At 43.0% G+C, this 25,619-nt stretch overlaps 1 protein-coding gene and 1 long non-coding RNA gene across 2 annotated transcripts; one reads left to right on the plus strand and one right to left on the minus strand.

Annotated features, from left to right (window-relative positions):
• Positions 1 to 9,798: 9,798 nt before the first annotated feature.
• LOC125082399 (uncharacterized) lies at positions 9,799 to 14,798 on the minus strand. Its single transcript, XR_007121964.1, has 3 exons — positions 14,245 to 14,798; positions 14,099 to 14,162; positions 9,799 to 9,880 (listed from the first exon to the last, which is right to left on the minus strand). It is a non-coding gene; the product is annotated as an uncharacterized LOC125082399 (long non-coding RNA).
• Positions 14,799 to 17,350: 2,552 nt separating this feature from the next.
• TGIF1 (TGFB induced factor homeobox 1) lies at positions 17,351 to 25,350 on the plus strand. Its single transcript, XM_047697964.1, has 3 exons — positions 17,351 to 17,482; positions 23,270 to 23,496; positions 24,285 to 25,350. Exons 1-3 carry the CDS (start codon positions 17,467 to 17,469, stop codon positions 24,858 to 24,860), a joined length of 819 nt encoding a protein of 272 aa, XP_047553920.1. The 5' UTR covers positions 17,351 to 17,466; the 3' UTR covers positions 24,861 to 25,350.
• The last annotated feature ends 269 nt before the right edge of the window (positions 25,351 to 25,619 follow it).

Here is a 25,619-nt window from a genome sequence, read left to right on the forward strand (position 1 = left end):
CAATGCCACCTTCTTTCTGTTTTTTTATTTGAGAACATGGAGTAATTTTTCACAAAAATGTAATGTGTTTACATTTCAGGAGCTTATTATTGTTAATTTTAATTGAACTAGTAAATGTTTTTATAATTTCCCAGATTTTAATTTCTGATGTAGTAAATATAATGGATACCACCCACATAAACAAAAGCTCTTCACTTCTTCAATAATTTTTAATAACGCAAAGAGACCCTGATATTAAAAAGTTTGAGAATTGGTCATCTATAGTATACTACCATATAATAAAGAAATATACAAATATCTACTTATTTTTTTGCAAAAAGAAACACAGGAAGGAAACACTAGAAACTAATAGTCTTGGTTACCTAGAGGAGTTACCTACATGGGAGGAACTTACAGGACTGACCCTTCTTTAGGTAAACCTTATACTTAGTATTGACTTTGGAACCACGCTACTGTTTTTGTGTCTTTTTAAGATTTTATTTATTTTAACAGAGAGAGAGAACACAAGCAGGAGGAGTGGCAGAGGGAGAAAGAGAAGCAGACTCACTGCTGAGTAGGGGGCCCTGTGTAGGTTTCAATCCCAGGCCCCTGGGCTCATGACCTGAGCCAAAGGCAGATGTCTAACTGACTGAGCCACCCAGGTGCCCCAACGCCACTGTTTTAAATACAAAAAAATTATGATATAATCAAAAGAATATGGGGCAACCATAAAATAGAATATAAATTTTAAAAATAAACCTAAATGCATTTCAAAAGAATAAGTCACATTGAACAGGATGAAATGAAGAACTAACTCAAGTAACTTTTGAACATAGTATTTTGACCTTATACCCTCAGACTATAGAAAAAAAAAAAAACGAATTATAATAGTAGATATATTCTTTACAGAGGTGTGACTGATATATTCTAGAATTGAACATGTGATAACTGCTTAAGAGTAAGGTGACACAGGTTTCTCCCTGTCAGAGAAGAGAGTTATAACTATGAAAACCAGGAAGACTGAAATGAGTCTTGTGGTGTCGGATTGAAACCATGAACTCATGGTTTTCAGCATATGGTTACAGGTGTGTGTGTGTACACATATGTCCACCTCTACCCTCTCTGACAGGTCCTAAAAGTAATGATACTCCAGTAGTTATAAACACACCTAGAGCTCAGGTCTTGGTTTCTAAATACCTTCTCTACTGAAAATAATTAGCATTTCTTGGAGAAATAATTGGTATCAAAGCTAGGACAGGGAAAATCAGTATGAGTCTGGAACATTTTCCCATACCAGAAAAGAAAAAGTCCTCAAAAAATGACAGAGTCAAGTCAAGAGGATATGGGAGTCAGTTTGAGGTGCTCCCACTGGCCAAATATGAGACCATTTGAGCATCAAAATAACAGCGATTGGTTATAACCCACTGAATAGGATTCCACAAACCTATACTGATATAAATACACAAGCAAACAAACAAATGGGGAAGGAACAGCACTCAGTAGAACAGTAGTAGAAGGCTAATATTAGTAGAATGCCAACAAATAAATGCAAAAGAAATGGTGTTAGAAACTGGTAAATAAGGGGGTGCCTGGGTGGCTCAGTTGGTTCAGCGTCTGCTTTTGGCTCCAGGTCCTGGGATTGAGCCCCACATTGGGCTCCCAGATCAACAGGGAGTTTGCTTCTCCCTCCTCACCCCGCCTCTCCCTCTGCTTGTGCTCTCTCCATCTCCCTCTCAAATGAATAAATAAAATCTAAAAAAAAAAAAAAAAGAAGTTGGTATATATGATGGTTATATTTGATTCAAGCTAGAATCACAGTGGATTGACACCACCTTACCCAAGTAATTAAAGTTAGTATTCCAGTAAGGGGACAAGTCAATATTGAAATCCTAGTGCCACCTAATACACTGTACTGAGAAGGGCATAATGTCACTTTTGCGATATATCTGTCAAAAATGCACAGCCGCTATCTAATTATGAAAAAAGGTGAGGCAATGCCAGAGTGTGCTATTGTAAAATAACGGGACTTACTCTTCAAAAGTGGCGAGGTTATGAATGAAAAAGACCGTCTGTTCCAGATGAGAGGATACTGACTAAACATACGTGCAATTCTAGATTGGGTCTTAGCCTAGAAATTTTTGCTTCTTATGAAAAACATTATTTGACAACTAGCAAAATATGAATCTGGTCCGTATTTAGGGTAATAGCATTATATCAATATTAGTTTCCTCATTTTTTCTTAAAGACCCATTTATTCATTTGAGAAAGAGACAAGGTAGAGGGAGAGAGAGAGCATGAGGGGGAGGAAGAGAGAATCCTCAAGCAGATTCCCCATCAAGTGCAGAGCCTGATGTAGGGCTCAATCCCAGGACCCTGAGATCACACCCCAAGTCAAAACCAAGAGCCAGCCACCCAACTGACTGAGCCACCCAGGTGCTCCGTTAGTTTCCTAAGTTTGATCATTGCATCATGTAAGGGGATGTCTTTGTTCTTAAGAAATAAACACGTGGGTGCCTGGATGGCTCAGTGGGTTAAAGCCTCTGCCTTCGGCTCGGGTCATGATCTCGGAGTCCTGGAATCAAGTCCAGTATCGGGCTCTCTGCTCAGTGGGGAGCCTGCTCCCCACCCCCCTGCCTGCCTCTCTGCCTACTTGTGATCTTTCCCTCTGTCAAATAAATAAATAAATAATCTTTAAAGAATAAATAAATAAACATGCAAGTATTTTGAGCTCAAGGGGGCAACATACCTACAACTTATTCTCAACTGATTAAAGAAAAAAGGGACATATCTGTGGGAAATGATTGTGTGTATGTGTGTAAAATGAACCAAACCTGAAGATTCTGGGTGGTGAAGCGCATATGGGAGTTATCTGTACTATTCTTATCACTTTTTTGTAAAGTCAAAAGTATGTTAAAAAAATCACAAAACAAAAATAAATGAGAAAATAAGGATATTCAGACACAAGCTCTAACATGGATGGACCTTAAAGACATTATACTCTGTAGATTAAGTCTCAAAAGCACAAATATTGTATGATTTAACTTATCTGAGGGACCTATAGTAGTAGTCATAGAGACAGAAAGTAGAAGAGAGGTTGTGAGGGGCTAGGGAGAGGGAGAAACAGAGAGTTAGTGTTCAGTGGGTAGAAACTTTCAGTTTAGGGTCATGAGAAAGGTTCTAGTGCTGGAGATGGTAGCCCAGCATAGTAAAGGTGCTTAATGCCACAGAACTGTACACTCAAAAGGGTACCACGTACCATTTTGCATTATGTATAATTTACCACACACACAAAAAAAGTAAATGAAGGTTGACAGCCCCAGATTTCTACTTTAATCCTACAATACCAGCGCTGCTTCCCCAGAACTGATTACAAACTGCAGATTCATTCAACAAAACATTTAAGGAACAGCCTCCTGCCAGACCAGAGTTCTTGTAACATCCTGTCAATCACAGTAAGAAATGGCCTATTTAAGTAATAGTTATGAGCTGGCTCAGGAAGTAATCTCAGTCACTGGAGTAATGAGCCAACAGCCCATCTGCAGGCATCCCAAGACGGTGACCAAGAAACCAAGCCTCCTGCAAGCCTTTGCCTGTTGCACCCTTTGACCTCTGCCATATGAACAGGAAAATTAAAGCAAACTGAAACGGCTGATTTGTGCAGTCTGAGTTCTGGCACTGGCTTGGCCCGAAGTAGGCCCACATTCTCATCTAGGTTACTCATTATTCTTTTATAGTATCAACAGTGGTAAAGTGTCTTCTATACTTGAAGTACTTGTAGTAATTGCCTGTACAGCATCAAATATCAAGGTGCCATAAATCTTGTCTTATTTTTTAGAAACTTCGAGTACCAAGTGAAAAAAATCATTTCCCTTTTTCACAGCTACAGTGGCATTTCAGGCCTTCCATCTTTATTTATTGATTTTTCCCAAGCCTTCAATTTTTTAAAACCCCTTTAACCAGACTTTTTGCCTCTAATTCATTCTGGAGAAAACGGCAAACTTTGTCCTCCAAAAGTGTTGCCAAACAGTCACCATTCCCTACAGAATAAGGCCCCATACCCCACCTCAGCCTAGCAGTTTGACCTCAATATGTCTTTTGAGGTTTACCTTCCATGTATCTGCCAAATTAGACCACTGAACCTTAGAATGAATCCCCCAAAGAGTGAACCCATTTTCAAGACTTTAAATATACATTGGTGAGTTGTTCTCTCACCAGCTTTGAACACGAGATTTCCTTTTTCTCAAAACCTTGCCAATTCTACTTCCTTCAGCTTTTAAATGATTTTTTTTTTTTTTTTTTTTTTTTTTTTTTTACAGAGAGAGAGAGAGAGATCACAAGTAGGCAGAGAGGCAGGCAGAGAGAGAGGGGGGGAAACAGGCTCCCTGCTGAGCAGAGAGCCCCATTCGGGGCTCGATCCCAGGACCCTGAGATCATGACCTGAGCCGAAGGCAGAGGCTTTAACCCACTGAGCCACCCAGGTGCCCCTCCTTCAGCTTTTAGAATTCACTAAACAACTCGTCTTTTTTCCTCCTTTGAACTCCTGGGCACATTCGTCTATTGTTCTTTGCTTACTTAATTTTCACACCAGCCAGCTTCACACTGTACACATAGTGAGCTCTCAAGAATATTTGTCAATATTTGCCAAGTGACTTAATATCACTATTTCATTCATGCATAACCTCTCATTGTACCTAGAACCTGAGGCCAAGGTCTTTTCTTTAACTAAAAAAAATAACACCTACTGTTTTTTGTGATGATAAAAGATAAGTCCAAGCTCACTGCAGGAAAAGCTACAAGACGGCCCCTGGGTGGCTCAGTCAGTTAAGCATCTGCCTTTGGCTCTGGTCATGATCCTAGGGTCCTGGGATAAGCCCCTCAGTGGGCTCCTGGCTCCTTCTGCCTGCCCTCCCCCTGCTCTCTCTGTCACTCTCAAATATATGAATAAAGTCAGGAAGGAAGGAAGGAAGGAAGGAAGGAAGGAAGGAAGGAAGGAAGGAAGGAAGGAAAAGAAAACCTGCAAGAGAGAGGGGAGGCATAATCTCACAACTTGGACACAGACACTATTTTACATTGAGAGTGATGGACTTAAGGCAACAGATAAAGCTGAATTCTAGACATACACAATTTTATTTTTGTTTTGTTTCTGTGGACACTGAAGTTATGTCTGGAGTGGATGAAGGTTAGAGTGTAGATCCAGAGGACCCCAGCTAAAAGAATATAAATCTTCGATTTCCTTGACCTGGAAGAAAGAATACAAACTCCTCAAAGTCCTCCAAGCTTTTTGGTCTTTATTTCTCAAGAACAATCCGCAGCTTGGACAATTGCTCTGTGTGAGCGGCGGGCATGGGGATGGAGGGGAGGCCTCTAATCCTACAGCTAATCAGCTAATCGATGAGGAATGAATGTCAACTTCCCATTCCAGCATTGTAAGGGTTTTTTTCCCAGCTTAGACAGCCTGTTACCAGATAAGGATTCCTTAACAGTAACTTTATTAAACCTTCTTTTCACGGCTTGAAGTTGAACAAACTAAATTTGTGTTATTATTCTCCCTGATCAGAGTTTTTTGTGTTTTTCATGCAAGTTACAATTTACAAAATAAGATACAGATTTTGGAGAAATGGGAAAAGCAAGTGTACATTTAAGTTCTATTGGAAAGGAGACTTTTTCTAAACAATATCATTAGTATGAAAAACGGAGACTTTATTTTGTGAATTGGATTTCAACTACAAAGAAGGGCCTGTATCTAAGACTGTGGCGGGGGCGTGGGGGGGTTCTCAAGAATTCTTGGAGGCTCAACAAAATGTCGAGAGAAGGCAAAGCACTGTGCTTACAGAATCATTAATCTGTTTAGAAAATGCACTTTGTAATCAGACAAATACGAAGTGACAAGTGACTGATGAAGGAGAAGTTTGTGAAGGCTTTTTCCTATATTCTTTCTCATAAAAAGGCTGGTAGGTGAACGTATGATTTTATTAGATGAAAACAAAGTGAACCTAACTCAAGAAATCTAGACCCTTTTTTGAAATGGTTGTTTTGTTTAGTTTTTAAAACTTAGTTTTAAAACTAAGGGGCGCCATGACTGACTCTTCATCTCAGGGTTGTGAGTTTGAGCCCCCACCCTGGGCATGGGGCCGACTTAAAATTTAAAAATAAAATAAAATAAAATAAAATAAAAAATAAATAAATGGGGTTCTTGTGAAGTACAAAATATTTAAGACTCACCAATTTCTGATTTCCAGTGAGGGACAATGTGTCCAAGAATTATGAGACAGATAGAGAGAGAAGGAAGGAGGCAAAGGAGAAAGGGGGGGGGGAGTAAAAACAGTTCAGCTACCTGAAATTCTACTTTTTTCAAACTTTATGGTCAGAATGTCATGATTCTATCCTGTGGAATAAGGCCTGTGTGTGTTTTCATGTTACCATCTGGCTGCACTGGCTGAAAACAACTAAACAACTCCACACTAGATGTATCAAATCTTTCTAGACTTTCCTCCCCCATCTCCCTATTCTTGTCTCTCACATACACAGGACACACCCAAGGAGGAAATAATTGCCTTAAACACCTTTGTAGCCATTAGTTTTTAAAAGTAATTTATTTCTTTAGGGCCAGTAACCTAAAACAGTAGTTCTAGAGATCTCAAAGTGAGATACTGATTCGATGAACATGTTGCCTGAACCAAAAAAAAAAAAAAAAAAAAAAATCAGAGGACACGTGGTCTGACTGTTCAACTAGGAGAAATGGCAGTAACTATTTGAAGATAGAATTGTCCAAAAAAGAAAATTTACCTCAGGTATGGCCCTAAAAGAGGCTAGGAGAACTAACAGCCTTAAAATGCCATCTACAGATAAAATGTAATTATTTTCCCTGGCAAGAAGAAAATGTTTAAATTTTCTTAAAATTTCTGTTGATAAACAGAAATAACTAGAAAGGAAGATACAACAGGGCATCATTCTGGGACTTCTTCTTAGCCCCCTTAGTACACAAACCACTTAGACTAGGGAATGAAGAGTTACCAGCCAGAACATTAACTGTAAGAGCTTATCCAGAAATGATATGATGTCTGGTATTTGCTTCAAAACAATATAGGAGAGAAGGGAGTACGTGAGTATGAAGCCAGAGCGGCCTTGGGCTGATAATTGTTGCATCTAAGTGATGGGGATGTGAGGATTCATTATACTAGGATCTCCATATTAGATATTTAAATTTTTCCGTAATAAAAAGTAAAAAAGCAAAACAAAGAAAGACATTCTAGGCATGACAGAGTCTTTGTTTCTGAGGTCACCTGGCTATTTTTAAGATCTTTTAAAAAACTGTATTCGGGACTAGTACACTTGAGTGTGGACTGTTGCCAAGCACAAACAGAAGGGGAGAGAAAAATAGGGACTGATTCAAACATTTATTTCACCTTGAACAGGAGACCTGATCTTCTACCTTGTAAATGTGTTGCTGAGGACAGCTCCCAAAACGGGTTGGAAAAATAAAATAAACATATATCTAAGTTTTAAAAATAAAGTATATCCAAGTAGCTTGGACATGAGGATGTTTTCCTGCCTTTTATGGTAATATGGGAGAGTTGTTTTGGCTTTTTCATGACATCCTGTGGAGGCCTGCTGAACACTTCAGGAGATAACAGATTGTTCCCTTGTTCCCAAATATGCCAGGAGAAGAGAAAGCCTTGACTTAAATGTTCCATGCCTTTCAGGGGATATGCTGACTCCCTCCCTCCACTGATAGCATGTATGAATTTGTTTTGTGGGAAAGCATCTTGCCCTGTTTTTACATGTTGGAATACTTGGCCAAATTTTCTATAAAAATTACCTGCATTGGGATTAACCTTTCTAACTTTGCAGATTTGGTCATCTAGTTCAACAATGTAAATGGTCTGACAGCCTTTGTTATTGTGTCCTGGAAAAGGCAATGAGCTCCCAGGGTGTCACTGGGGGTTATTCGCACTTGCTAATGATTAACCACCCATGGCTCCTGGCCTGCAGAGCCAGACTTAAAGGCCCCAAATACAACTTCAAACTATTTTAGATCCCTGCTTATTTTTTATATAGGAGCTTCAAAAATTCCCTCTAACTCAAGCCAGAACAAAATCTCAATGTCCAATAAATGGGGAGTGGTACATAAATTATATCCCCAGTTGCAATGGACTACTATTTGGTCATTAAAAATGATGATGGTGGACATGTTTCCAAGAAATGTTAAAAGAAGTTCTTTTTTTTTTTTTTAAGATTTTATTTATTTATTTGACAGACAGAAATCACAAGTAGGCAGAGAGGCAGGCAGAGAGAGAGGGGGAAGCAGGGTCCCTGCTCTGCAGAGAGTCTGATGAGGGGCTCCATCCCAGGACCCTGAGATCATGACCTGAGCCGAAGGCAGAGGCTTTAACCCACCGAGCCACCCAGGCGCCCCTTAAAAGAAGTTCTTAAGAGAAAAAGGAAATAACACAGGTCAGAAACTCAGACCTACATAAAGGAAGAGCACAGAAGGAGTAAATGATGATAAAATAAAATGATGTAGGCCCCCTACACCAGCCTATAATGGGGTACTTGCCTCTCTAACTCCATTTCACCTCTCTCTTCTCAGACTTGTACCAAAAAAGTACAAGATGAAAAAAAGTAAAAGCCCCTTTATTGTGCATCTTATTCCCTTCCTTTTCTTCCTTCAAAAGTAGCCATTGTGGGGGGGGGGGGGGCGCCTGGATGGCTCAGTGGGTTAAAACCTCTGCCTTCAGCTCAGGTCATGATCCCAGGGTCCTGGGATCGAGCCCTGCATCGGGCTGTCTGCTGCACAGGGAGTCTGCTTCCTCTTCTCTCTCTCTCTCTCTGCCTGCCTCTCTGCCTACTTGTGATTTTGTCTGTCAAATAAATAAATAAAATCTTAAAAAAAAAAAAAAAGTAGCCATTGTGAATATTTCCTTGAGTTAATATTTCTTGAGTTTCATTCCAAAAAATATAGGCATAAAATATTTTACACAAAAGGGATAATTGTTCTGTACCCTGCTTTAAAAGACCTTCCTTATCAATATATAATTAATCTTTAATATATTCACCTTATCATTATATATTATTAATTAGTCTAATTTACTATTTTTTAATTTTTTAAACATTTTATTTATTTGACAGAGAGAGACAGCAGGAGAGGGAACACAAGCAGGGGGAGTGCTTGAGGGAGAAGCAGGCTCCCCACTGAGCAGGGAGCCCTTTGTGGGGCTGGATCCCAACACTCTGGGATCCCTACCTGAGCCAAAGGCAGATACTTAATGACTGAGTCACCCAGGTGCCCCTAATTTACTATTTTTGTTCTAATGACTGCTACATAGGGTTTTCATGGGTTTTTAAATCCAGATTCCTTTATTATTATTTTTTTTTTTTTGGTGAACTGCCTACCTACAGACTTTGCCCAACTTTTTAAACACAGAGCTCTTCTTTCCTATAGTCTGTAGTTCTTCATAAATTAGATAAATTGGTCTTGTGCCTGACATATGCTGCAAGTATTTTTTCCCATTTTCTTTGCTTTTGGAAAATGTATGGTGTTTTTCCTCAAAAGTAAGTTCTTTGAAGACACAAAATGTTTATAAATGTTTATATCTTTTATTGTCTCTTGATTTTATGAGCTGATTAGAGAGGCCCCTCACTCCAAGATCATATTTATGTCTTCTTTCAGAACAGGCTGTGTCAACCTTGGCACTATAGGCTCCGTGGGCAGGATAATTTTTGTGTGGTCCGTCCTAGGCATGGTAGAACGCTCAGCGGCATCCCCAGCCCCTATCCACTAGATGCCAGTAGCATCCCCCTCCTCTCAGGTTAAGCTCACCAAACATGTTTCCAGAAGATTGTCCTCTGGGAAGAAAAATCGCCACATGCATAGGATCCATGTGCCTGGACAACCACTGTTCTAGAGCACGCATAAGTGCCTTTTTAATTACTTTAACATTTTAATCTTTATTTTATCTATTTATCTATCTATCTATTTATTTATTTATTTTAAAGATTTTGTTTTTAACGTAATCTCCATAGCCAACATAGGGCTCAAACCCACAACCCGGAGATCAAGAGTCACATGCTCTATTGACTGAGCCAGTCAGGCACCCCAGCATTTTAATCTTTGATTCAGGTGAATTTTATTTCTGTTAAAGAAGTGAGATTGAGATCCAGCTTTATTTTTAACTACGAGTAGTCAACTGTCCCAATTCAATTTACCCCTGCTCTGAAAAGACACCTTTGCCAAAAATCTAAATCTCCATATATATTCTAATGTGTCTCATTGTTCTTTGTTTTCTCTTCCTTTTTTTCTTGGTACAAAACTTTTACATTTTAATTATTATCAACTTCTAAATATACTTTATTTAGGGGCACCTGGCTGACTCAGTCAGTGGGACATGTGACCCTTGACGTCCTGCTGTTAAGTACAAGCCCCACGTTGGATGGAGAGATAACTTAAAAATAAAACCTTTAAAAATATAATATACTTTGATACTTGGAGGGGCTTCCCCTGCCCTCTTTCATCCCCAGTGCTTCTCTTTCAGAATTTCCCTGCCTATAGTGAACTCTTTAATTTTGATGAACTGTGGCAATTTTTAGAAATCCTGTTGGTATTTTAATGGAAGTTGCTTTAAATTTAAAGATTGATTTGGGGAAAATAAACATCTTTATGCCTTCACTACTGAATCTTGCTAGAAAGAATAAATTATATCTTTTATTTTACTTAAGTCTTCCTTTATGTCCCTCAGTAGGGTTTTAAAGTTTCCTTCATAAAACTCGCACATATTTCTTGTTCAATTTATTCCTAGATATTTCATGATTTTATTGCTATTATAAATGGGTCCTCCACAGCATTGGGAAGAGGTAATGGTGATAAATGGAAACATGAGAATGAATTAACCCTTTGACAGAAGGAGGAGAAAGGGAATAAGTTAAAAACAAACGGGTATGATATTCTGAAAGTCTTATTCTTGCTGCATAATTATGGTACTTATTCCAAATGATACATATTTTTTAAAAATGGACACATCGCCTCCCTGCATTCATTACTGGTTCACCTAACCTTGTTCCCTCAATGTTAATTCACTCCTATTAGTTCTTTGTCAGATGAACAAAAGCAGACTGTTTCTTACTTACCCTTCTAAAAAAAAGAAGAAAGAACATGGAAACAATCAATATAATAAAATATTTCTCAAAAGTCATGAATCAGTCAAAAGAAGAATTAAAAATTGCCAATAAATACATTAAAATGTGCTCACCTTCTCAAACAAAGAAATGTGAACCTTACAAAAGTTCGGTGCCATTTATTTGCCCAGGTGACTGACGAACTGAAATTGATTGTTAATATGTAAAGGCATAGAGAAAGAGGTTTTCTCACATACTTTTGGTGTGATTTTTAAATAGGTAAGATGATGGCTCTGTAGCGCAATGGATAGCGCATTGGACTTCTAAATAGGTAAGATGATTTAGAGGGCCATTTGGCAATATCTATGAAAAACACATACCTTTGACCCAGCCATTCCACTTCCCAGGGACCCTACAAATGTACTCAAGCCCCCAGAAATCTGCATAGGAGCTGACATTCTTTTGAGACACACTAGTTTACAATCAGGAGGCGTTCCCTTGATTTGGATGGTGAGCCCATCCATGTTCTCTCAATTGTCAAGTATTTCAAATATAATTGGACTATCTTTTTGTGCTTAGTAGCAAACTAGAACTATCTAAATACTCCTCACTAAGCAAACTGTTACATAAGTGGAAAAAAGCAAACTACAGAACATAATTATTGTTTGGATCATTGTCTAGGGGTTCAGAGTGACAGGACAAATTACTTAATCTCCCCAGACTCCAACAACTTCATTTGTCAGATGGGGTAATAACAAGGAATACTTCTTAGGGTTGTTTTCCAGGAATAAATAAGACTAAATAAGTGAAATGTTTGGAAACTGGCTGGCATGTTATATTCAACAAATGTTGATTGTAACGATTGTAATCTTTTCATTAATGATTCTTATACTCTCATTTTATCTTCTTTCCTTTTCTTTCTTTCTTTTTTTTTTGCTTTCTTTCTAGAAAGCTCTATACCCAACATGGGGCTTGAACTCACCACCTTAAGATCAGGAGTCACACGGTCTATCCACTGGGCCAGCCAGGTGTACCCACTTACAGTCTCATTTGCATACATTATTTTGTTTAATAAATATTTATTGAGTATCTATGATGTATGAGGCATTGTGCTAAGTGCATAAAAATTTCGTAATGATCATACATTTTAGAAGGGGAGTCAAAGAAAATAAGTTAACAGTCAAATAAGCAAAATAATTAAAAATTGTGGTTATGGAAGAAATGAAGAAAGGGTTGAGCTGGATCAGCAGTTCTCAGCCAGAGGTAATCCCTACCTCCCCATGCCACCACCACCATTTCCATCCCCTCTGGAGGACATCTGGCAATGTCTAGAGATGTTTGGTAGGGAGGGTACTACTGGCAAGTATTGGTTAGCAGTCGGGAATGCTGCTAAACCATGCACAGGACAGCCCCTGCAACAAAGAATTAGCCAGCCCCAAATGTTAACAGGGTTATGGCTGAGAAACCCTGAGCTAGGTGGTGACAGTGAGGGGTGAGAGGGGTACCTGAACTTAGGTCAGAAGGTCACAGAGACTTCTCTGGGGTGACATTTAGGCCAAATTTTGACTAGGGAAAAAGAGCCAGACTTGCAGCAAGTGGTGTGGGTCCAACCTGGGCACAGAGGACTTGAAAACAACAAATAACAATGAAAAGTTCCTTATATTAGTGTGTAGTACACATATGCCCCCTCAGAGAGTAAAGGGGGCAATTAGGAGGCCTTTTACATTTTAGCCGTCTTGTTGAATTTTAGAGAATAGCTTTTTTTTTTTTTTTAATTTAAAAATGGGGGCCAGGGGCTGGGTGGCTCAGTCCTTAAGTGTCAGCCTTCAGCTCAGGTCATGATCCCAAGGAGCCCCACACTGGGCTCCCTGCTCCACTGGAAGCGCTTCTCTCCCTTTCCCTCTACCGCTGCTGTGTTCCTGCTCTATCTGCTATCTGCTCTCTCTGTGTCAAATAATAAATAAAATCTAAAAACAATAAATAAAATAAATAAAAATGGGGGAGGGGAGAGTATAAAAAGCAGACAGATTGGAAGACAGCCTCTTGTAAAACTATAAGTAGATTTCAGAGACGGAGATCTTAGAGCATGCCCTACCTGTTCAGGAGGCCCCGGTGTATCATCTACGGTTAGGGTCTGCTCTTCACCACGTTCTACATCCGATGGACCTTCCCCCAAAGAATGACAGAGATCACCTGATTTAAAGCCAGATATCTATGTCCAATACTTGGTTTTATATCTTTTAGTTTTGTTGTATTTGATGTGTTATTTATCTTGACTTTAAGGGGGAAAGAATAACCCACCTTACAGTTTGTGTATTAAATGAGATAATTTAAGGAAGTGTTTCATAAACTGGAAAACACAATATAGATACATGCTGCTGAGAATAAAAGGGGAAAGGCTGTGCTCAACTAATAACCTTTTTGCTTTGTTACCTTGATTCCAAACCCCCTCTAGGTAAAGAAAGATGAGGACTGAACTGGAGAGGGGAAAAGCCTGGGAAAGGAAGTGCAGGCCAGGAGGAAAGTGATTACAAACAGAAGTTGTAGCCCCAGTTACATTATTCATGCAACTAAGAGTGGGGAGAGTAATCCTGATGGGGTGGATAAAATCACCACAAGATGATTGTTGTAGCCCAGGCCCTTGGAAAGACAATGGCCAGCTTCTCCAAAAGCAGCCCAAGACCCTCTGACCTGAGATGTGAAAAGTTGATTATGGAATTCTGGTGCAGTATTTGGAGCCCGGCAGTCTGCATTTTTATAAAAGTATCTGTTCCCCAGAGACTAGAAGCAAAAGGGATCCAGCCACTGTGTGAGTCATCATCCTTGCTGGATGGAAATCATGCTTTATCAATGGCTGTCCAGTAGATGGAGGAAATAAATACATTCTCTGATCACCTGAATACATATATATAACTGCACACTGCACACACTTTCCTGGCTTATTTGCCTTTCTGTTTCTTGCTGAGTTTTTGCGTTAGAAGGGTTTGTAGGCTGTGGATTAACTTACCCAACTGTCTTTCTTGGCCCTGAGGCGGCTTCAAAAAGATGACACCAAATGGAACTTTGTGTGCCTAGAGGGAAAAAATAAATAATGGTGAAAAACGTGTATCAGCGGTCTTCTCCAGCACCAAGCACCTTCTCACTTTTACTCACATAATTTTCCAATTTAACACTCATATGAATTCAGCAAGTAATATGTAGCAAAAGGGAATCTATAGCATTTCTTTTAGCACTGGAAGGAAACTCAAGTCATTGGATCAGTTTAATCGAGAAGCCCGGCCTGGGACATTAAGGGACTGACAGAGCCAGAACTGGAACTTGTTTTTCCACCTTGAGAAAAGCAAATAAACAAAAAATATCCTAAGCAATTGCGGGTTTTTTGAGCCCACTGGGTCGGGTTGTTTTCCTTCCCTGTGTTATGCAGACTCCAGGCACTTTCTTCCCAGAATGCAACAACAATCCAAAGCTCCAAACAAGTTTGAGACCAGCCTGGGGTGGGGGTGGGAGACTCTACTAGAGAGCCATCACACGAGATGATGCCGGTGTTCCTCTTTGGTGCCATCTCGCCAGATTTAATAACAGCTTCGATAGGATTCGCTCGAGCAAAAGGTGAGCATTGGCCGGATCAAGCCGGCCCTCCAGCGAGAGTTTGAAGTTCGACTGTTTTCCTCCTCGCAATTTGAAAGAGGCTTTTAATTCTCCCCGCTCCTCCCCCTTCCCCTGTAAAGTTTGTTTTCTAGCTATAAAGTCGCTTCAACTCTTGGTTTCCATCCCGGTTGCCTGAGAATCGCAATAATTAGCCAAGTTCACTTGGAAAAAAAGATACCTTTGTGTACCTAATGAGAGCCACCGCGTGGCCAAGGATAACCACGCAGAAGGAAACATTTTTGTCTCGCGCTTCAGTAAACGGGGAGGGGGAGGGTTAAGCCGACCCGAAGGCGTGTTTTGTGGAGTGGCTTCGAAAACGGCCTAGGCAGCCGAAGCAGCTTTCGAACTTAGCAAACAAAGCGTCTCCCCAGTAACCGCCCGGTTCCAGACGAAGCTCCTGCCACTCAGACCCCGGAGTCGCTGCGTCGGCCGGCCCCTGGCTCCTCCTCCCTGCGTCTCTCCTCGCTCCTCGCTCCTTCCTCCTCCCAGTTCCCCAACGGATACAAGCCACCAATCCCAGCAACAAACAACCCTTCAAATGCAAGAACGCCGCGGCCCTCTAACGGGCGGCCCCCCACCCCCTCCCCGCCCCACATCTGTCCTGCACTCGGGCGCAGCAGCTGATTCATCTCCAGCCAGGCCCGGGGAAGGAAGTCTGCTCCAGCAAGTTGCAGGGTAGCTTCCAGGCTGGTGGTTTCCCCTAGGACCATGTTTCCCCCCTTTGCCGTTTTAGATGTGTGTTCTCTTAGGTGCCGAGCAGGCGGCAAACCACAGAAGAAAAAAATCGTAAGGCTGCTGCCTTCTTAGAATGACGCTTTTTTCCTTGTTTATTCATTTTAAGTCCTGTAATTGGTAAAACCACCCAAGCTTTGTAAACTCTGGCCTTAATTCACTCTAGAGGCGGGGGTGTCTTTTTTTGGGAGGGCGAGTGGGTGGGAGGCTGTCTTTAATTTCCAGTGTAATCCTAAAACAGAGGCTCCAAAGTCTAGTTAGTCATCGTTTGGCTGCCTTAGTCCTCGGGTTTAACCTTATTTCCACGGAGCTTTTCCTGACGGCTTCTCCATCGAGGCTACAAAACAAAAACAGCACAGAGCCGAAACTGGAGGCAGACTCGGGCGCTGACGTCTCTAGTAGGCTTATTTACGTTGTTGTTGTTGGTTTGTTTGCTTTTTTTTTTTTTTAAGTGATGGGGAAAGCCGTACAGTGGCATGCGACAGTTCGTCTGCCTCAAAACAACAGGACACACACGAGCGAAAACTAGACCCAGCAGAGAGGGCGGGGAGGGGGCCGGCGTTTCTTGAAGTCGGCCAAACAGCATCTGGTTTTTTAAAAGGGTAATCTCATCAAGGAACTCCTGTTGGAGCCCTAACTCTCAACCAAAATAAACCAACAGGAACATGTGTTTATTCAATGGCTAGTTTCTGTTTGAAATACCCGAGGAGAGAAGGGGTCCTCTAACAGGGCTTAAGCTCTAAAAGTAGACTGTTTACCGAAACAGACGAGCAGCCCCAGTGTGGTCGCCCCTTTTCCTTAAAGGCGGCAGCCTCCTGAGTCCTAGGGTAGAGGTTTCAGGCCGAGTTTTTGCTGTGGGGCAGGCGCGCGCCCGGGCAGTCCCCAGGCTGAGACTTTTTAAAGAGCATGTGAGCATGACAAGTGTCTGTCCGCAACGAGTTAGATTTTGAAACTGCCTTGCAATCCAGTCCGGAACTCACAGCTTTAGCCGGGGGTAACAGACATTTGCCTGGGGTGTCGGTGTCTCATTCTCCTCCCCCAACCGCCCCCACCCACCCACCGCCGCCGCCGTTGAAGAGCCCCGGGAGGAGCAGGGTGCGACGCGCCGCGCCCGCGTGTCAATGGCAGCCGCGCATTCTGGAAGAAGTTGGTTCTTGTCCTGAATACTTTTCCTACGGCGCCCCGCCCCTTGAATCAGAAGCAGCTGTCTTCTCCTGAGGCTAGAGCCGGGAACGGTGGAGTTTGGGGCAGCTGTCAAAAACGAGAGGGGAGCCTTTTCTTCCCTGGGGTGGAGGAGGGGGCAGCCTTTTTCCATCTGTTGCAATTTCCTAACCAAACGCACCCTCGCCAGGCGGAGGAAGAAAGGCCCAAAAGAGAAACCCGGGCGCCTGGCTGGTGTCGCCGCCGCCGCTGCCGCAGCCGAGCGAGGGATGCGGGCGGCGTGCGCGCAGCATCGAGGAAGGATCGGGTTTCTGGGCTCAGCCGCCTCCACGAGGGACGGGTGACAGCGGGCAGAGAGGCGCGGAGTGAGGCAGTGCAGCCCGAGCGCTCGGTGCCGTCCTCCCCAACTAGAAGGTGCGGGGGAGGGGCGGAGGAGCGGCTGGGCGGGCGGGGGACGGGGCGGGCAGCTGGGGGCGGAGGCAGGACCTCCTGTACCTTCCCTCTTCGCCTCTCTCACTCTGACAGCGCGGAGGTACGCCGAGCAGGATCGGGGAACAAAGGAGAGGAGTGGGGAGGGGAGCGAGTTGCGCGAGGGAGAGTCCTCAGCCGGCTGCCAGAAGAGCCCGGCAGGAGTAAACCCAAGTGTCACTTGAATTCCACCCAAGGAGCGGGAGCCTGGGATCCGAGCGACTTGATTAGCAATAACGGCTGGAGCGCGTCCTACAAGTTACGGGAGAGTCGGCCGGGAAAGAGGACAATCGCGTGCCCCCTTTGCCCCCGCTCCTGGCCCCTCGAGACCCCCACATCGCCTCGCGCTGGAAGGGGAGCTCCAGAATGAAAAGCAAGAAAGGTAAGGCTTAGCGGGCTGTGCCCGCGGTGGGCGCGGGTCTCGGGGAAACGTGCTCGCTGGGCCCCGCCGGGATTGGGGAAAGAGTGACTTAGTGGACTTTTCAGTCCGGGGCGCTCAGGAGCGGCGGCGGTTCTCTTTGTTGAAGCTGCGTCTGAAATGGCAGTTGCTGTTTTCCTTCTAGACACAACACGAGGGGCTGTTGTGGGGAGACGGGCCTCTCCACGCTGCTGGCACGTTGTCAAGAAACACGCTCAGTGCCTTGTTTGTGCGCCTCCCAAGTTTCATTGTCTCAGCCGACACCCCACGCTCCGCGGAGCCGCCGCGTGGCCTCTCGCTGGTTCTCGCGGGTGGAGGTTTGGGCCAGGTCGTGGGGACCCCCCGACCCGATTCTCCCCGCCAGGACCGCGGCGCCTTTGTCTGAAAGTTGGGCTCCCGGGCCCCCACTCCCTCCCAGTTGGGCCCGGGCACTCTCTTCGCTGGGGATGGGGTGTTTTCACAATCGAAGGAATGCGACCCTGGCCCTCAAACCGCCCTAGGGTGTCGGTAGCCTTGGAAAGCTGAACTTTTAAAAACTCCCAGTCTCTTAAAGTTTTCCCACGATGAGTTTGAAGCAAGATGAAGAGTAAGGACTGAGGGCGAGCAGCTTAAAGCGGCGTGTGGTCAGAATGAGTCCAAGTGTGACAAGCAGGCTTGGTTGTAAGGGCACAGAGTGAGTCTGTCATTGTTTCCACGAAGCGTTCTGGAAGCGTTACAACTAAAACTTGCCGTCAGTCTGGTTTAAAAACAAAATACACAGAAAGAAAAAAAAAAAAAACCACCACGAAAGGTCAAAGAATGTTAACTCCCTTCTGAAGTTAACTTTTGAGTCCCTGACTGGGAGGTACCCCGAACGTTCCGTGGTGAGCCAGAGTTGGCTTTTCTGTTGTGATTTATGTCGAGTGGTTCAAAACAGAAGTTAATCTCTCAGGGAAGCCAGCGCGGGGGCGGCGGGGGGGGGGGGGCTGCTGCGCATGCCCGGGAGCGTCCGGGAGTTTTTGTAACTCCACATTCTTTCAGACTCCGCCGGCGGATACCGTCAAAACCCAATATTGTTAGCGGGGTAGCCTTCAACCCTGGAGAGTTCCTTCGGCCACGTTTTCACCTGGGAGTTCTGTTCCTTTCATTCTGGGCCGATGGCTTCAGAACACGCGGAGCTTCTCAACCCATGCTTTCCCAGAGAGAGTAAAATTAAATGTCAAAACCCGGGGCATTCATAGTAGTTGGTGGTAGGACTCCCAGCGAACCCTCCCACAACGGTCAGTGAGAACGTTGAGGGCTTAGAGGTTCGGATGTTTAACGGGACTCGGTAACAGACGCGCGCGGGGAGCGCCCGGCGTGGCGTCTGGAAGGCTGTGTCACCTCACCGAGGACTGACGGGTCTAGCTTCTTACTGGAAGGCGTTTTCGGTCTCCTGGTGGAACTGACGGGCATCACTTGGGGGGTTTGTTTATGTAAAGCGGTTCTTGGGAGCCTAAAGCAAAGCTAGGTTTCCGCCGGGGGCGGGCTCCCCCCATTGTTCGGGCTCGGGTGGGGAAGGCGTAGAGCTGCCTCGCGGGTCCTCCCGCAGCCCCTCGGGTACGCTCGCTCTCCCCGCGGCTCTCCCTCGTCGTCTCCCCCCCCCCCACCGCCAGCGCTCCTCGGCCCTCCCCAGAGCCCCCCTCGAGTAGGTCCCCCCTTCCCAGCAAAGGAACTAGGCTGGGACCCCGAATATTCAGGGGCAGCGGCCCCGGCCGCACCGGGTAAGGAGGTCCTGCTACCGAGCGCCGACTCATGGAAACAATGAAAGGTGACGTGTTGGAAGGGAAACTTTGCGACTGGTTCACAGCTTGTGCGGGGGAGCCGAGACTGCTGAGATTGCCCAGTTTCTTTCCCTTTTTAGGTTTTCCCGGCAAATCGTATTGACGGTGGGCAGACCCCTCAGAATATTGAGATTCACAGCATCGTTTCTAGTTTCTTGTAATCTGAAACTCCTGAAGTCCTCTCTACTCGTGCAGTTGGAGGGGCGATTTCAGTTGAGGCTGAGAAACTCGCTAGAACAAAAGCTTCCCTGGCTGTCCTCCCTCCCGGGCTCCTCCTTCTGTGGTCCTCCTGCGTTCTGCCTCCCCCGCCCCTTTCCTCAAACTACCTCGGAGGGGGCCGCCTTTCGGGTCGACTCAGCCAGGAGCCGGGAAGAAATCTGTCCTGCCTGGCTTTTGTGGGGTTGGACTATTTTCTGTTTTATAAAAGTCTCTGAAAATCTGCAAAGTTTTCTTGAAAACAAAAGCACTTTAAAGGCAGTTGCAGGGCCCGAGATTTGGTAAGCCTGTTTTGTGATAATAGTGTCTCGTCTTTAGAAAGCTGAGGATATCAGAAAGTTCCCACCCTGCAAATGGATTTAAAACAAGCAAAGAAGATTGAGTGAGGAAAATCCCCGATGTCTTTTGCTCCTAGTCTCTGACACTTTGGAATTCTTCCTTTAGAACTGCTCTCCAGCTGGGTCCAGCCAAGCTCACCTTGGAGTTTGTGCTTGGGGTGTTAACTACGATTCCCGTGGCATCTTCTGAGATACTCTAATCAGAAAACTTGTTAGGTTAGGCTTCCTTTTTCCTAGTTGTATACTTAAACTCTTCCTTCGATTATTCTAACTTCTAGATCCCTTTCTAGCCTCTTCCAGGTATTTTTTTAAAGTCCCAACTTCACAGCCATGATCTGTGGCCTTCCCCCGCCACCCCCAACCCCAGTTCCTATTAAGAAAAGATTGATTTTTCCCAGCGGTGGGATCCATAGGCCATCTTGTGGCTTTCTAAACATTTCCTTGCATGTGGATGGAGTAAAAAAAGGCTTGTGAGCCCCCTCCCCCACCACCACATTTTTTTGTGTAAGCAGAGCAGGACCTTTGGAAAAAAGTGGTAACCGGGAAAGCTCTGTTACAATAGGAAATGAGTAACGTGGAAAAGTCTTTTTGTTTTTCCAAGCTGAGCCACAATCCGGAGGGAGAGTTTTAATGAAAACAGTCCTGACAGCAGCAAACGTGGTTTGCTGCAGTGAAGTATCAGCTGGTGTGGCCAAGGAACTTGAAGTCTTAACTTCCTGTTACTTCAGCTTTTGTGCCCATACTGGAAATATTTGTTAAGAGGTCCAGAGGCCTGGCATTCATTTATTTAAATGAACTGAGAACAGAGTAGAGTCACACTGCAGTTTAGTGTTGCTTAACTGAAACCTGCTTTTTGTGTGTCACTAACCTATTCTGAAAGATCAGGCTTCTTGTCAAACTAAGCAACCAGATCAAAGGGCAGGCTTCAGGGTTTTTTTGTTTGTTTGTCTCAAACTCTTTTGTTGTTACCAACTTACAGTTGGGAATTCACCGTTTACTGAGGAAATTTTCACACTTTTCTAGTTTAAAAGGGGGGAAAGGGATTATTGGCTCAAGAAGAATGTCTGGCTTTTCAGACGTTGAAGAGTTTAAACAAATTGCTTTTATTCAAATTTGCCTTAGTCATTCAATTACTTGACACATTTTTTTAAAGGTAGATTTCTTTATTTATCAAAGTAAATGTAAAACAGGAACTCATTTCTAATTTCTTAAGGTATTTTATTAGTAGCGCTTTGCCCAAATTTCGATACAGGTTTTAAAAGTTTCTCCAATTTTCTACAGTGAAAGCAGTTTCAGTTTTAAATGTGCCTCTTTTTAAAAAAAACTTTTTTAAAAGCAGTTTAATGAAATCCTCTGCAAAAGGGAACATCAAATACATGGCGGTTAAAACTTAGGATTCTTCTGTGCGGTTTATTGATGGCTGTTAGTTAAGCCTTGAGCTGAAGTGAATTTGCAAGATCATCCTACTCTTTTGTTAGAACTTGCTTTACTTTGTCTTTGGAAGGTTCTTTTCTGTGGACACTCCCTCCAACACCATCTGCCCCCTGCAGTCCAAAACTAAAAATGTGTCCCCAAGTAAAAGTCAGACTCAATTAACTGAACTAGCTCGTCAACAAATCTTGGAATGCATAGCTTTTTGAGTGTTAAAATGCTTTAAAAGTACGGGTTAAAAATTTTTTTACAATGCATCAAATGGTTTATCACGATGTGGAGTATTTGTTTTTATTTTTTTATCAAGGTGAACCACTCTGAATTGCATCAACAAAGTTACGAATGTTCTGTTTTCTTTCAATTTTATGTTATTTTAATTTTTTTATATAGAACTACTGGTTTTTTTGAGCATGCGATTGTTTGTAATTCATTTACATTTTAAACATTCTAGATTGTCTTCAAAATAGAGAATGTATTTCTTTAGTCATTCAGAGTTGCCAGTTGTCCTTTTGAAAGGGGGGAGGGTCCATAGCATTTGTAATTGAAATTTTTTTAAAAGTTCAAAATTATGTTTAAATGTTGGGGCACCTGGGTGGCTCATTGGGTTAAGCCACTGCCCTCGGCTCAGGTCATGATCTCAGAGTCCTGGGATCGAGCCCCATATCGGGCTCTCTGCTCAGCAGGGAGCCTGCTTCCTCCTCTCTCTCTGCCTGCCTCTCTGCCTGCTTGTGATCTCTGTCTGTCAAATAAATAAATAAAATCTTTAAAAAAAAAATTATGTTTAAATGTTAAAGGGGCCAAGTCTGAATTTTTGTTGACCCCAGTCTATTATATATGATGTAAATATTCTCTATGGCTGTAAATTCTTAAAATTTCTGGTAGGATTAAAGTACTTACCAACAAAAGAGCATTTCCTCTAGGGGGTGCATATTCAGTCTTTGTCATGTAATATTTTAAGACTGAAGTCTACTTCTTGGTATATATTCTAGATTCTGATTAAACTGTCAGTTGACATTTATAGAAATTTTAAAAGTTTATTCAGTAGTAGCATCTTTTGAGCTCTTACTCAAGTACCAATAGTAAAAAAATATTTTTGTGTACCAAAACTGAAAACTTCAGTGGCTGTTTGTATTTAATAAAAGGTGACCAGTGCTTTTCATTAAAAGTAGGTGTCTAGTTTTGAATAAATGTAGGTAGCAGTGAAAAAGAAATGACCATGGAGTTGGCAGAAAAATTTGAAATAAATTTTACCTTTAGAATACTAACTGGGGTTGGGGATGCTTGGATGGCTCAGTCGGATAAGTATGAGGATTCTTCATTGCGGCTCAGATCTTGATCTCAGGGTCATGAGTTCAAGCCCCTCTGTGGAGCCTACTTTTAAAAAAAGTATATATGTACACACACGGACACATACTGGGTTAAGTGTTTGATTTTCCCTCCTTATATAAGTGGGAAAAAATGTATGACTCTGCCCTTTTATTTCGAGCTTTCAATGGAAGAAGGAGGCAAAGTATTATTTAAAATGTACATTAGGACCCTTGGATTGTTTTTCCTGAGTTAGCAATGACCTCAAGAACATTGTTAGATACATTCCATCTGCTGTAGCGCCTTTCCTGTTCACATGTGACCCAACTGTTCACTTCGGGTGCAGCGTTGCCTCCTCTGCTGCACTAGACTTCTTCTGGGCATCACTCAAAAGGAATGTGAGAAGTTAAATTCTACAGGAAAGTGGGTATGAAAGGGCTCGTGACCATTGGTTGAGAATCTCTAACATGCCACCACTGGTCAGGTTACCGTTGAGACTTTGACATGTGCTCTGATACGTCTAGAGAGAAAACACTGGTACTTGCTTGGCTCTCAGGAGTTAAGACAGTGTGGTTGCACACTAATGGCCCTAAGAGATAAGCTGTGCGTTGGTGCTCCCCTGATAAACGTGGTTGACGCCGGCCTTTGTACTTGACCAGGTGTTGTTGTGGCATCGGGCAGTGAGACGGAGGATGATGACAACATGGACATCCCTCTGGACCTCTCCTCCTCTGCTGGTGCAGGCAAGAGAAGGCGAAGGGGCAACCTTCCCAAGGAATCTGTGCAGATTCTCCGCGATTGGCTGTATGAGCACCGATACAATGCCTATCCCTCAGAACAAGAAAAAGCATTACTGTCCCAACAAACACACCTGTCTACACTACAGGTAAGGAAAAAGAACATGAGGTATATGCATGGGGTTGGTTTCTTTTCCTTTCCAAAGACCTTTTATAGCATTCCTGTTTATCAGATCATTAAATGCCTCCCCACTCCAAAAAAAAAGAAGAAGAAGAAGAAGAATATTTTTCTATTGTAAACTTTATAGTACTAACTGGCTCTTTAGAGAAGCAGAAACACTTGACGGTCATCTGTCAAATAGCATTTCCTTTAATGCCTAAAAGGGCCTTCTTTTATGCACCAAACATAAAGAGGTGGTTAAATCTTCCTCTATTGCCCAGGAAACTGGTTTGATATTTAAACAAGGGCAGACTTCAGTGAAGTAATTCATGTTGTGTCTGTTGACACAGTCATTTGAACTGGGAAAAATCAGTAACTGGGAGGAGTGGCCCTTTTCATACAGGAAAAGTTTTTCTGTAGTTGATTAACTTAAGTGCTGGGGCAGTGGGTAGTAGGTTAATATGGGGGAGTGGTAAAGGGTGAACTTCCCTCCCTAAACTCATTTTCAGACATTTGAGAATTTCTATCCTTTTCTTCCTTCTGAAAAGGCTTAAGGATGATGAGATTAAAAAGGGAATTTGTATTAGAAGAGAAATAGGTTTATGGCAGGAAATAGCTCTCTTTCTTGGCGAGCTCAAATACCTTGAAATAACTTTGGAAGTTCCGATAAGCCTTTTCATGCCTTCTTTACTGCAAAGAGAGAGATCAATTAGGCATCCCACAGAAGGTTCTCAGAACGTGTTTGCCGAGTGTTAAAGCATACCTTTATGATTTCAGGTCTGTAACTGGTTCATCAACGCCCGCCGCAGGCTTCTCCCAGACATGCTGAGAAAAGATGGCAAAGATCCAAATCAGTTCACAATTTCCCGCCGTGGGGCCAAGATTTCTGAGGCGAGCTCTGTGGAGTCAGCCATTGGTATCAAAAACTTCTTACCGGCTCTAGAGGAGAGCCCATTTCATTCCTGTACAGCTGGACCAAACCCAGCCCTAGGGAGGCCGCTGTCCCCCAAGCCATCGTCCCCAGGATCAATATTGGCTCGTCCATCCGTGATTTGTCATACCACTGTGACTGCATTGAAAGACGTGCCTTTCTCTCTCTGCCAGCCAGTTGGTGTGGGACAAAACACAGATACACAGCAGATAGCAGCCAGCAGCTTCACAGACACCTCCCTCCTGTACCCAGAGGACACATGTAAATCTGGACCAAGTACAAATCCACAGAGTGGTCTTTTCAACACTCCCCCACCTACTCCACCGGACCTCAACCAGGATTTTAGTGGATTTCAGCTTCTCGTGGATGTTGCACTCAAACGGGCTGCAGAGATGGAGCTTCAGGCTAAACTTACAGCTTAACCCATTTTCAAGAAGAAAAGTTTTCACAGGTGTTATTATGATTGCCGGGGTGATGGCAAGAGACAAACTGCATTATTTTATATATTTTTTTATTAATATTTGCACATGGGATTGCTAAAGTGAAGCTTCTGTTACTGAGATGTCTTCAATGGAATACAGTCATTCCAAGAACTATAAACTCAAAGCTACTGTAGAAACAAAGGGTTTTCTTTTTTAAATGTTTCTTGGTAGATTATTCATAATGTGAGATGGTTCCCAAGATCATGTGATTTCTTTTTTTTCCCCTCTCTTTCTCCCTTCCCTTTTTTTTTTTTTTTTTTTTTATCTCCAGACTGTGCAATACTTAGAGAACCTATAGCATCTTCTCATTCCCATGTGGAACAGGATGCCCACATACTAATTAATAAATTTTCCATTTTTTTCCAAACAAGTATGAATCTAGTTGATTGATGCCTTTTTTTCATGATGTAATAAAGTATTTTCTTTAAAATTTACTGTAATGCAGAGTATTTTGTTGAGGGAAGCACTTCTTAAAAATGAGTAGGAATATAGCACCCAATGAGCAGGAAGTTGGGGGTAGGGTGGAGTGTGAGTTAGGGGGGTGTCACGAGCTCTTTGAAGAACCGTGGACAACAAGCCAGTACGTATAAACAGGATGTGTGATATTTACTCTTGATAGGAGGCATAAGCAGGCCCTTAAATCTTGACTTAAAACTGCATGACAAGTTGAAATGATTCATTCCATCAGTGTTTAGCTAG

This window comes from Lutra lutra, chromosome 12 (assembly GCF_902655055.1).
Source record: "Lutra lutra chromosome 12, mLutLut1.2, whole genome shotgun sequence".
Lineage (NCBI taxonomy): Eukaryota > Metazoa > Chordata > Mammalia > Carnivora > Mustelidae > Lutra > Lutra lutra.

Excerpts from the sequence above, each read along its gene's own strand:
- TGIF1 (XM_047697964.1), top strand. Across the intron at positions 23,497-24,284 it reads CACACCTGTCTACACTACAG|GTCTGTAACTGGTTCATCAA; the intron begins GTAAGGAAAAAG and ends TTATGATTTCAG.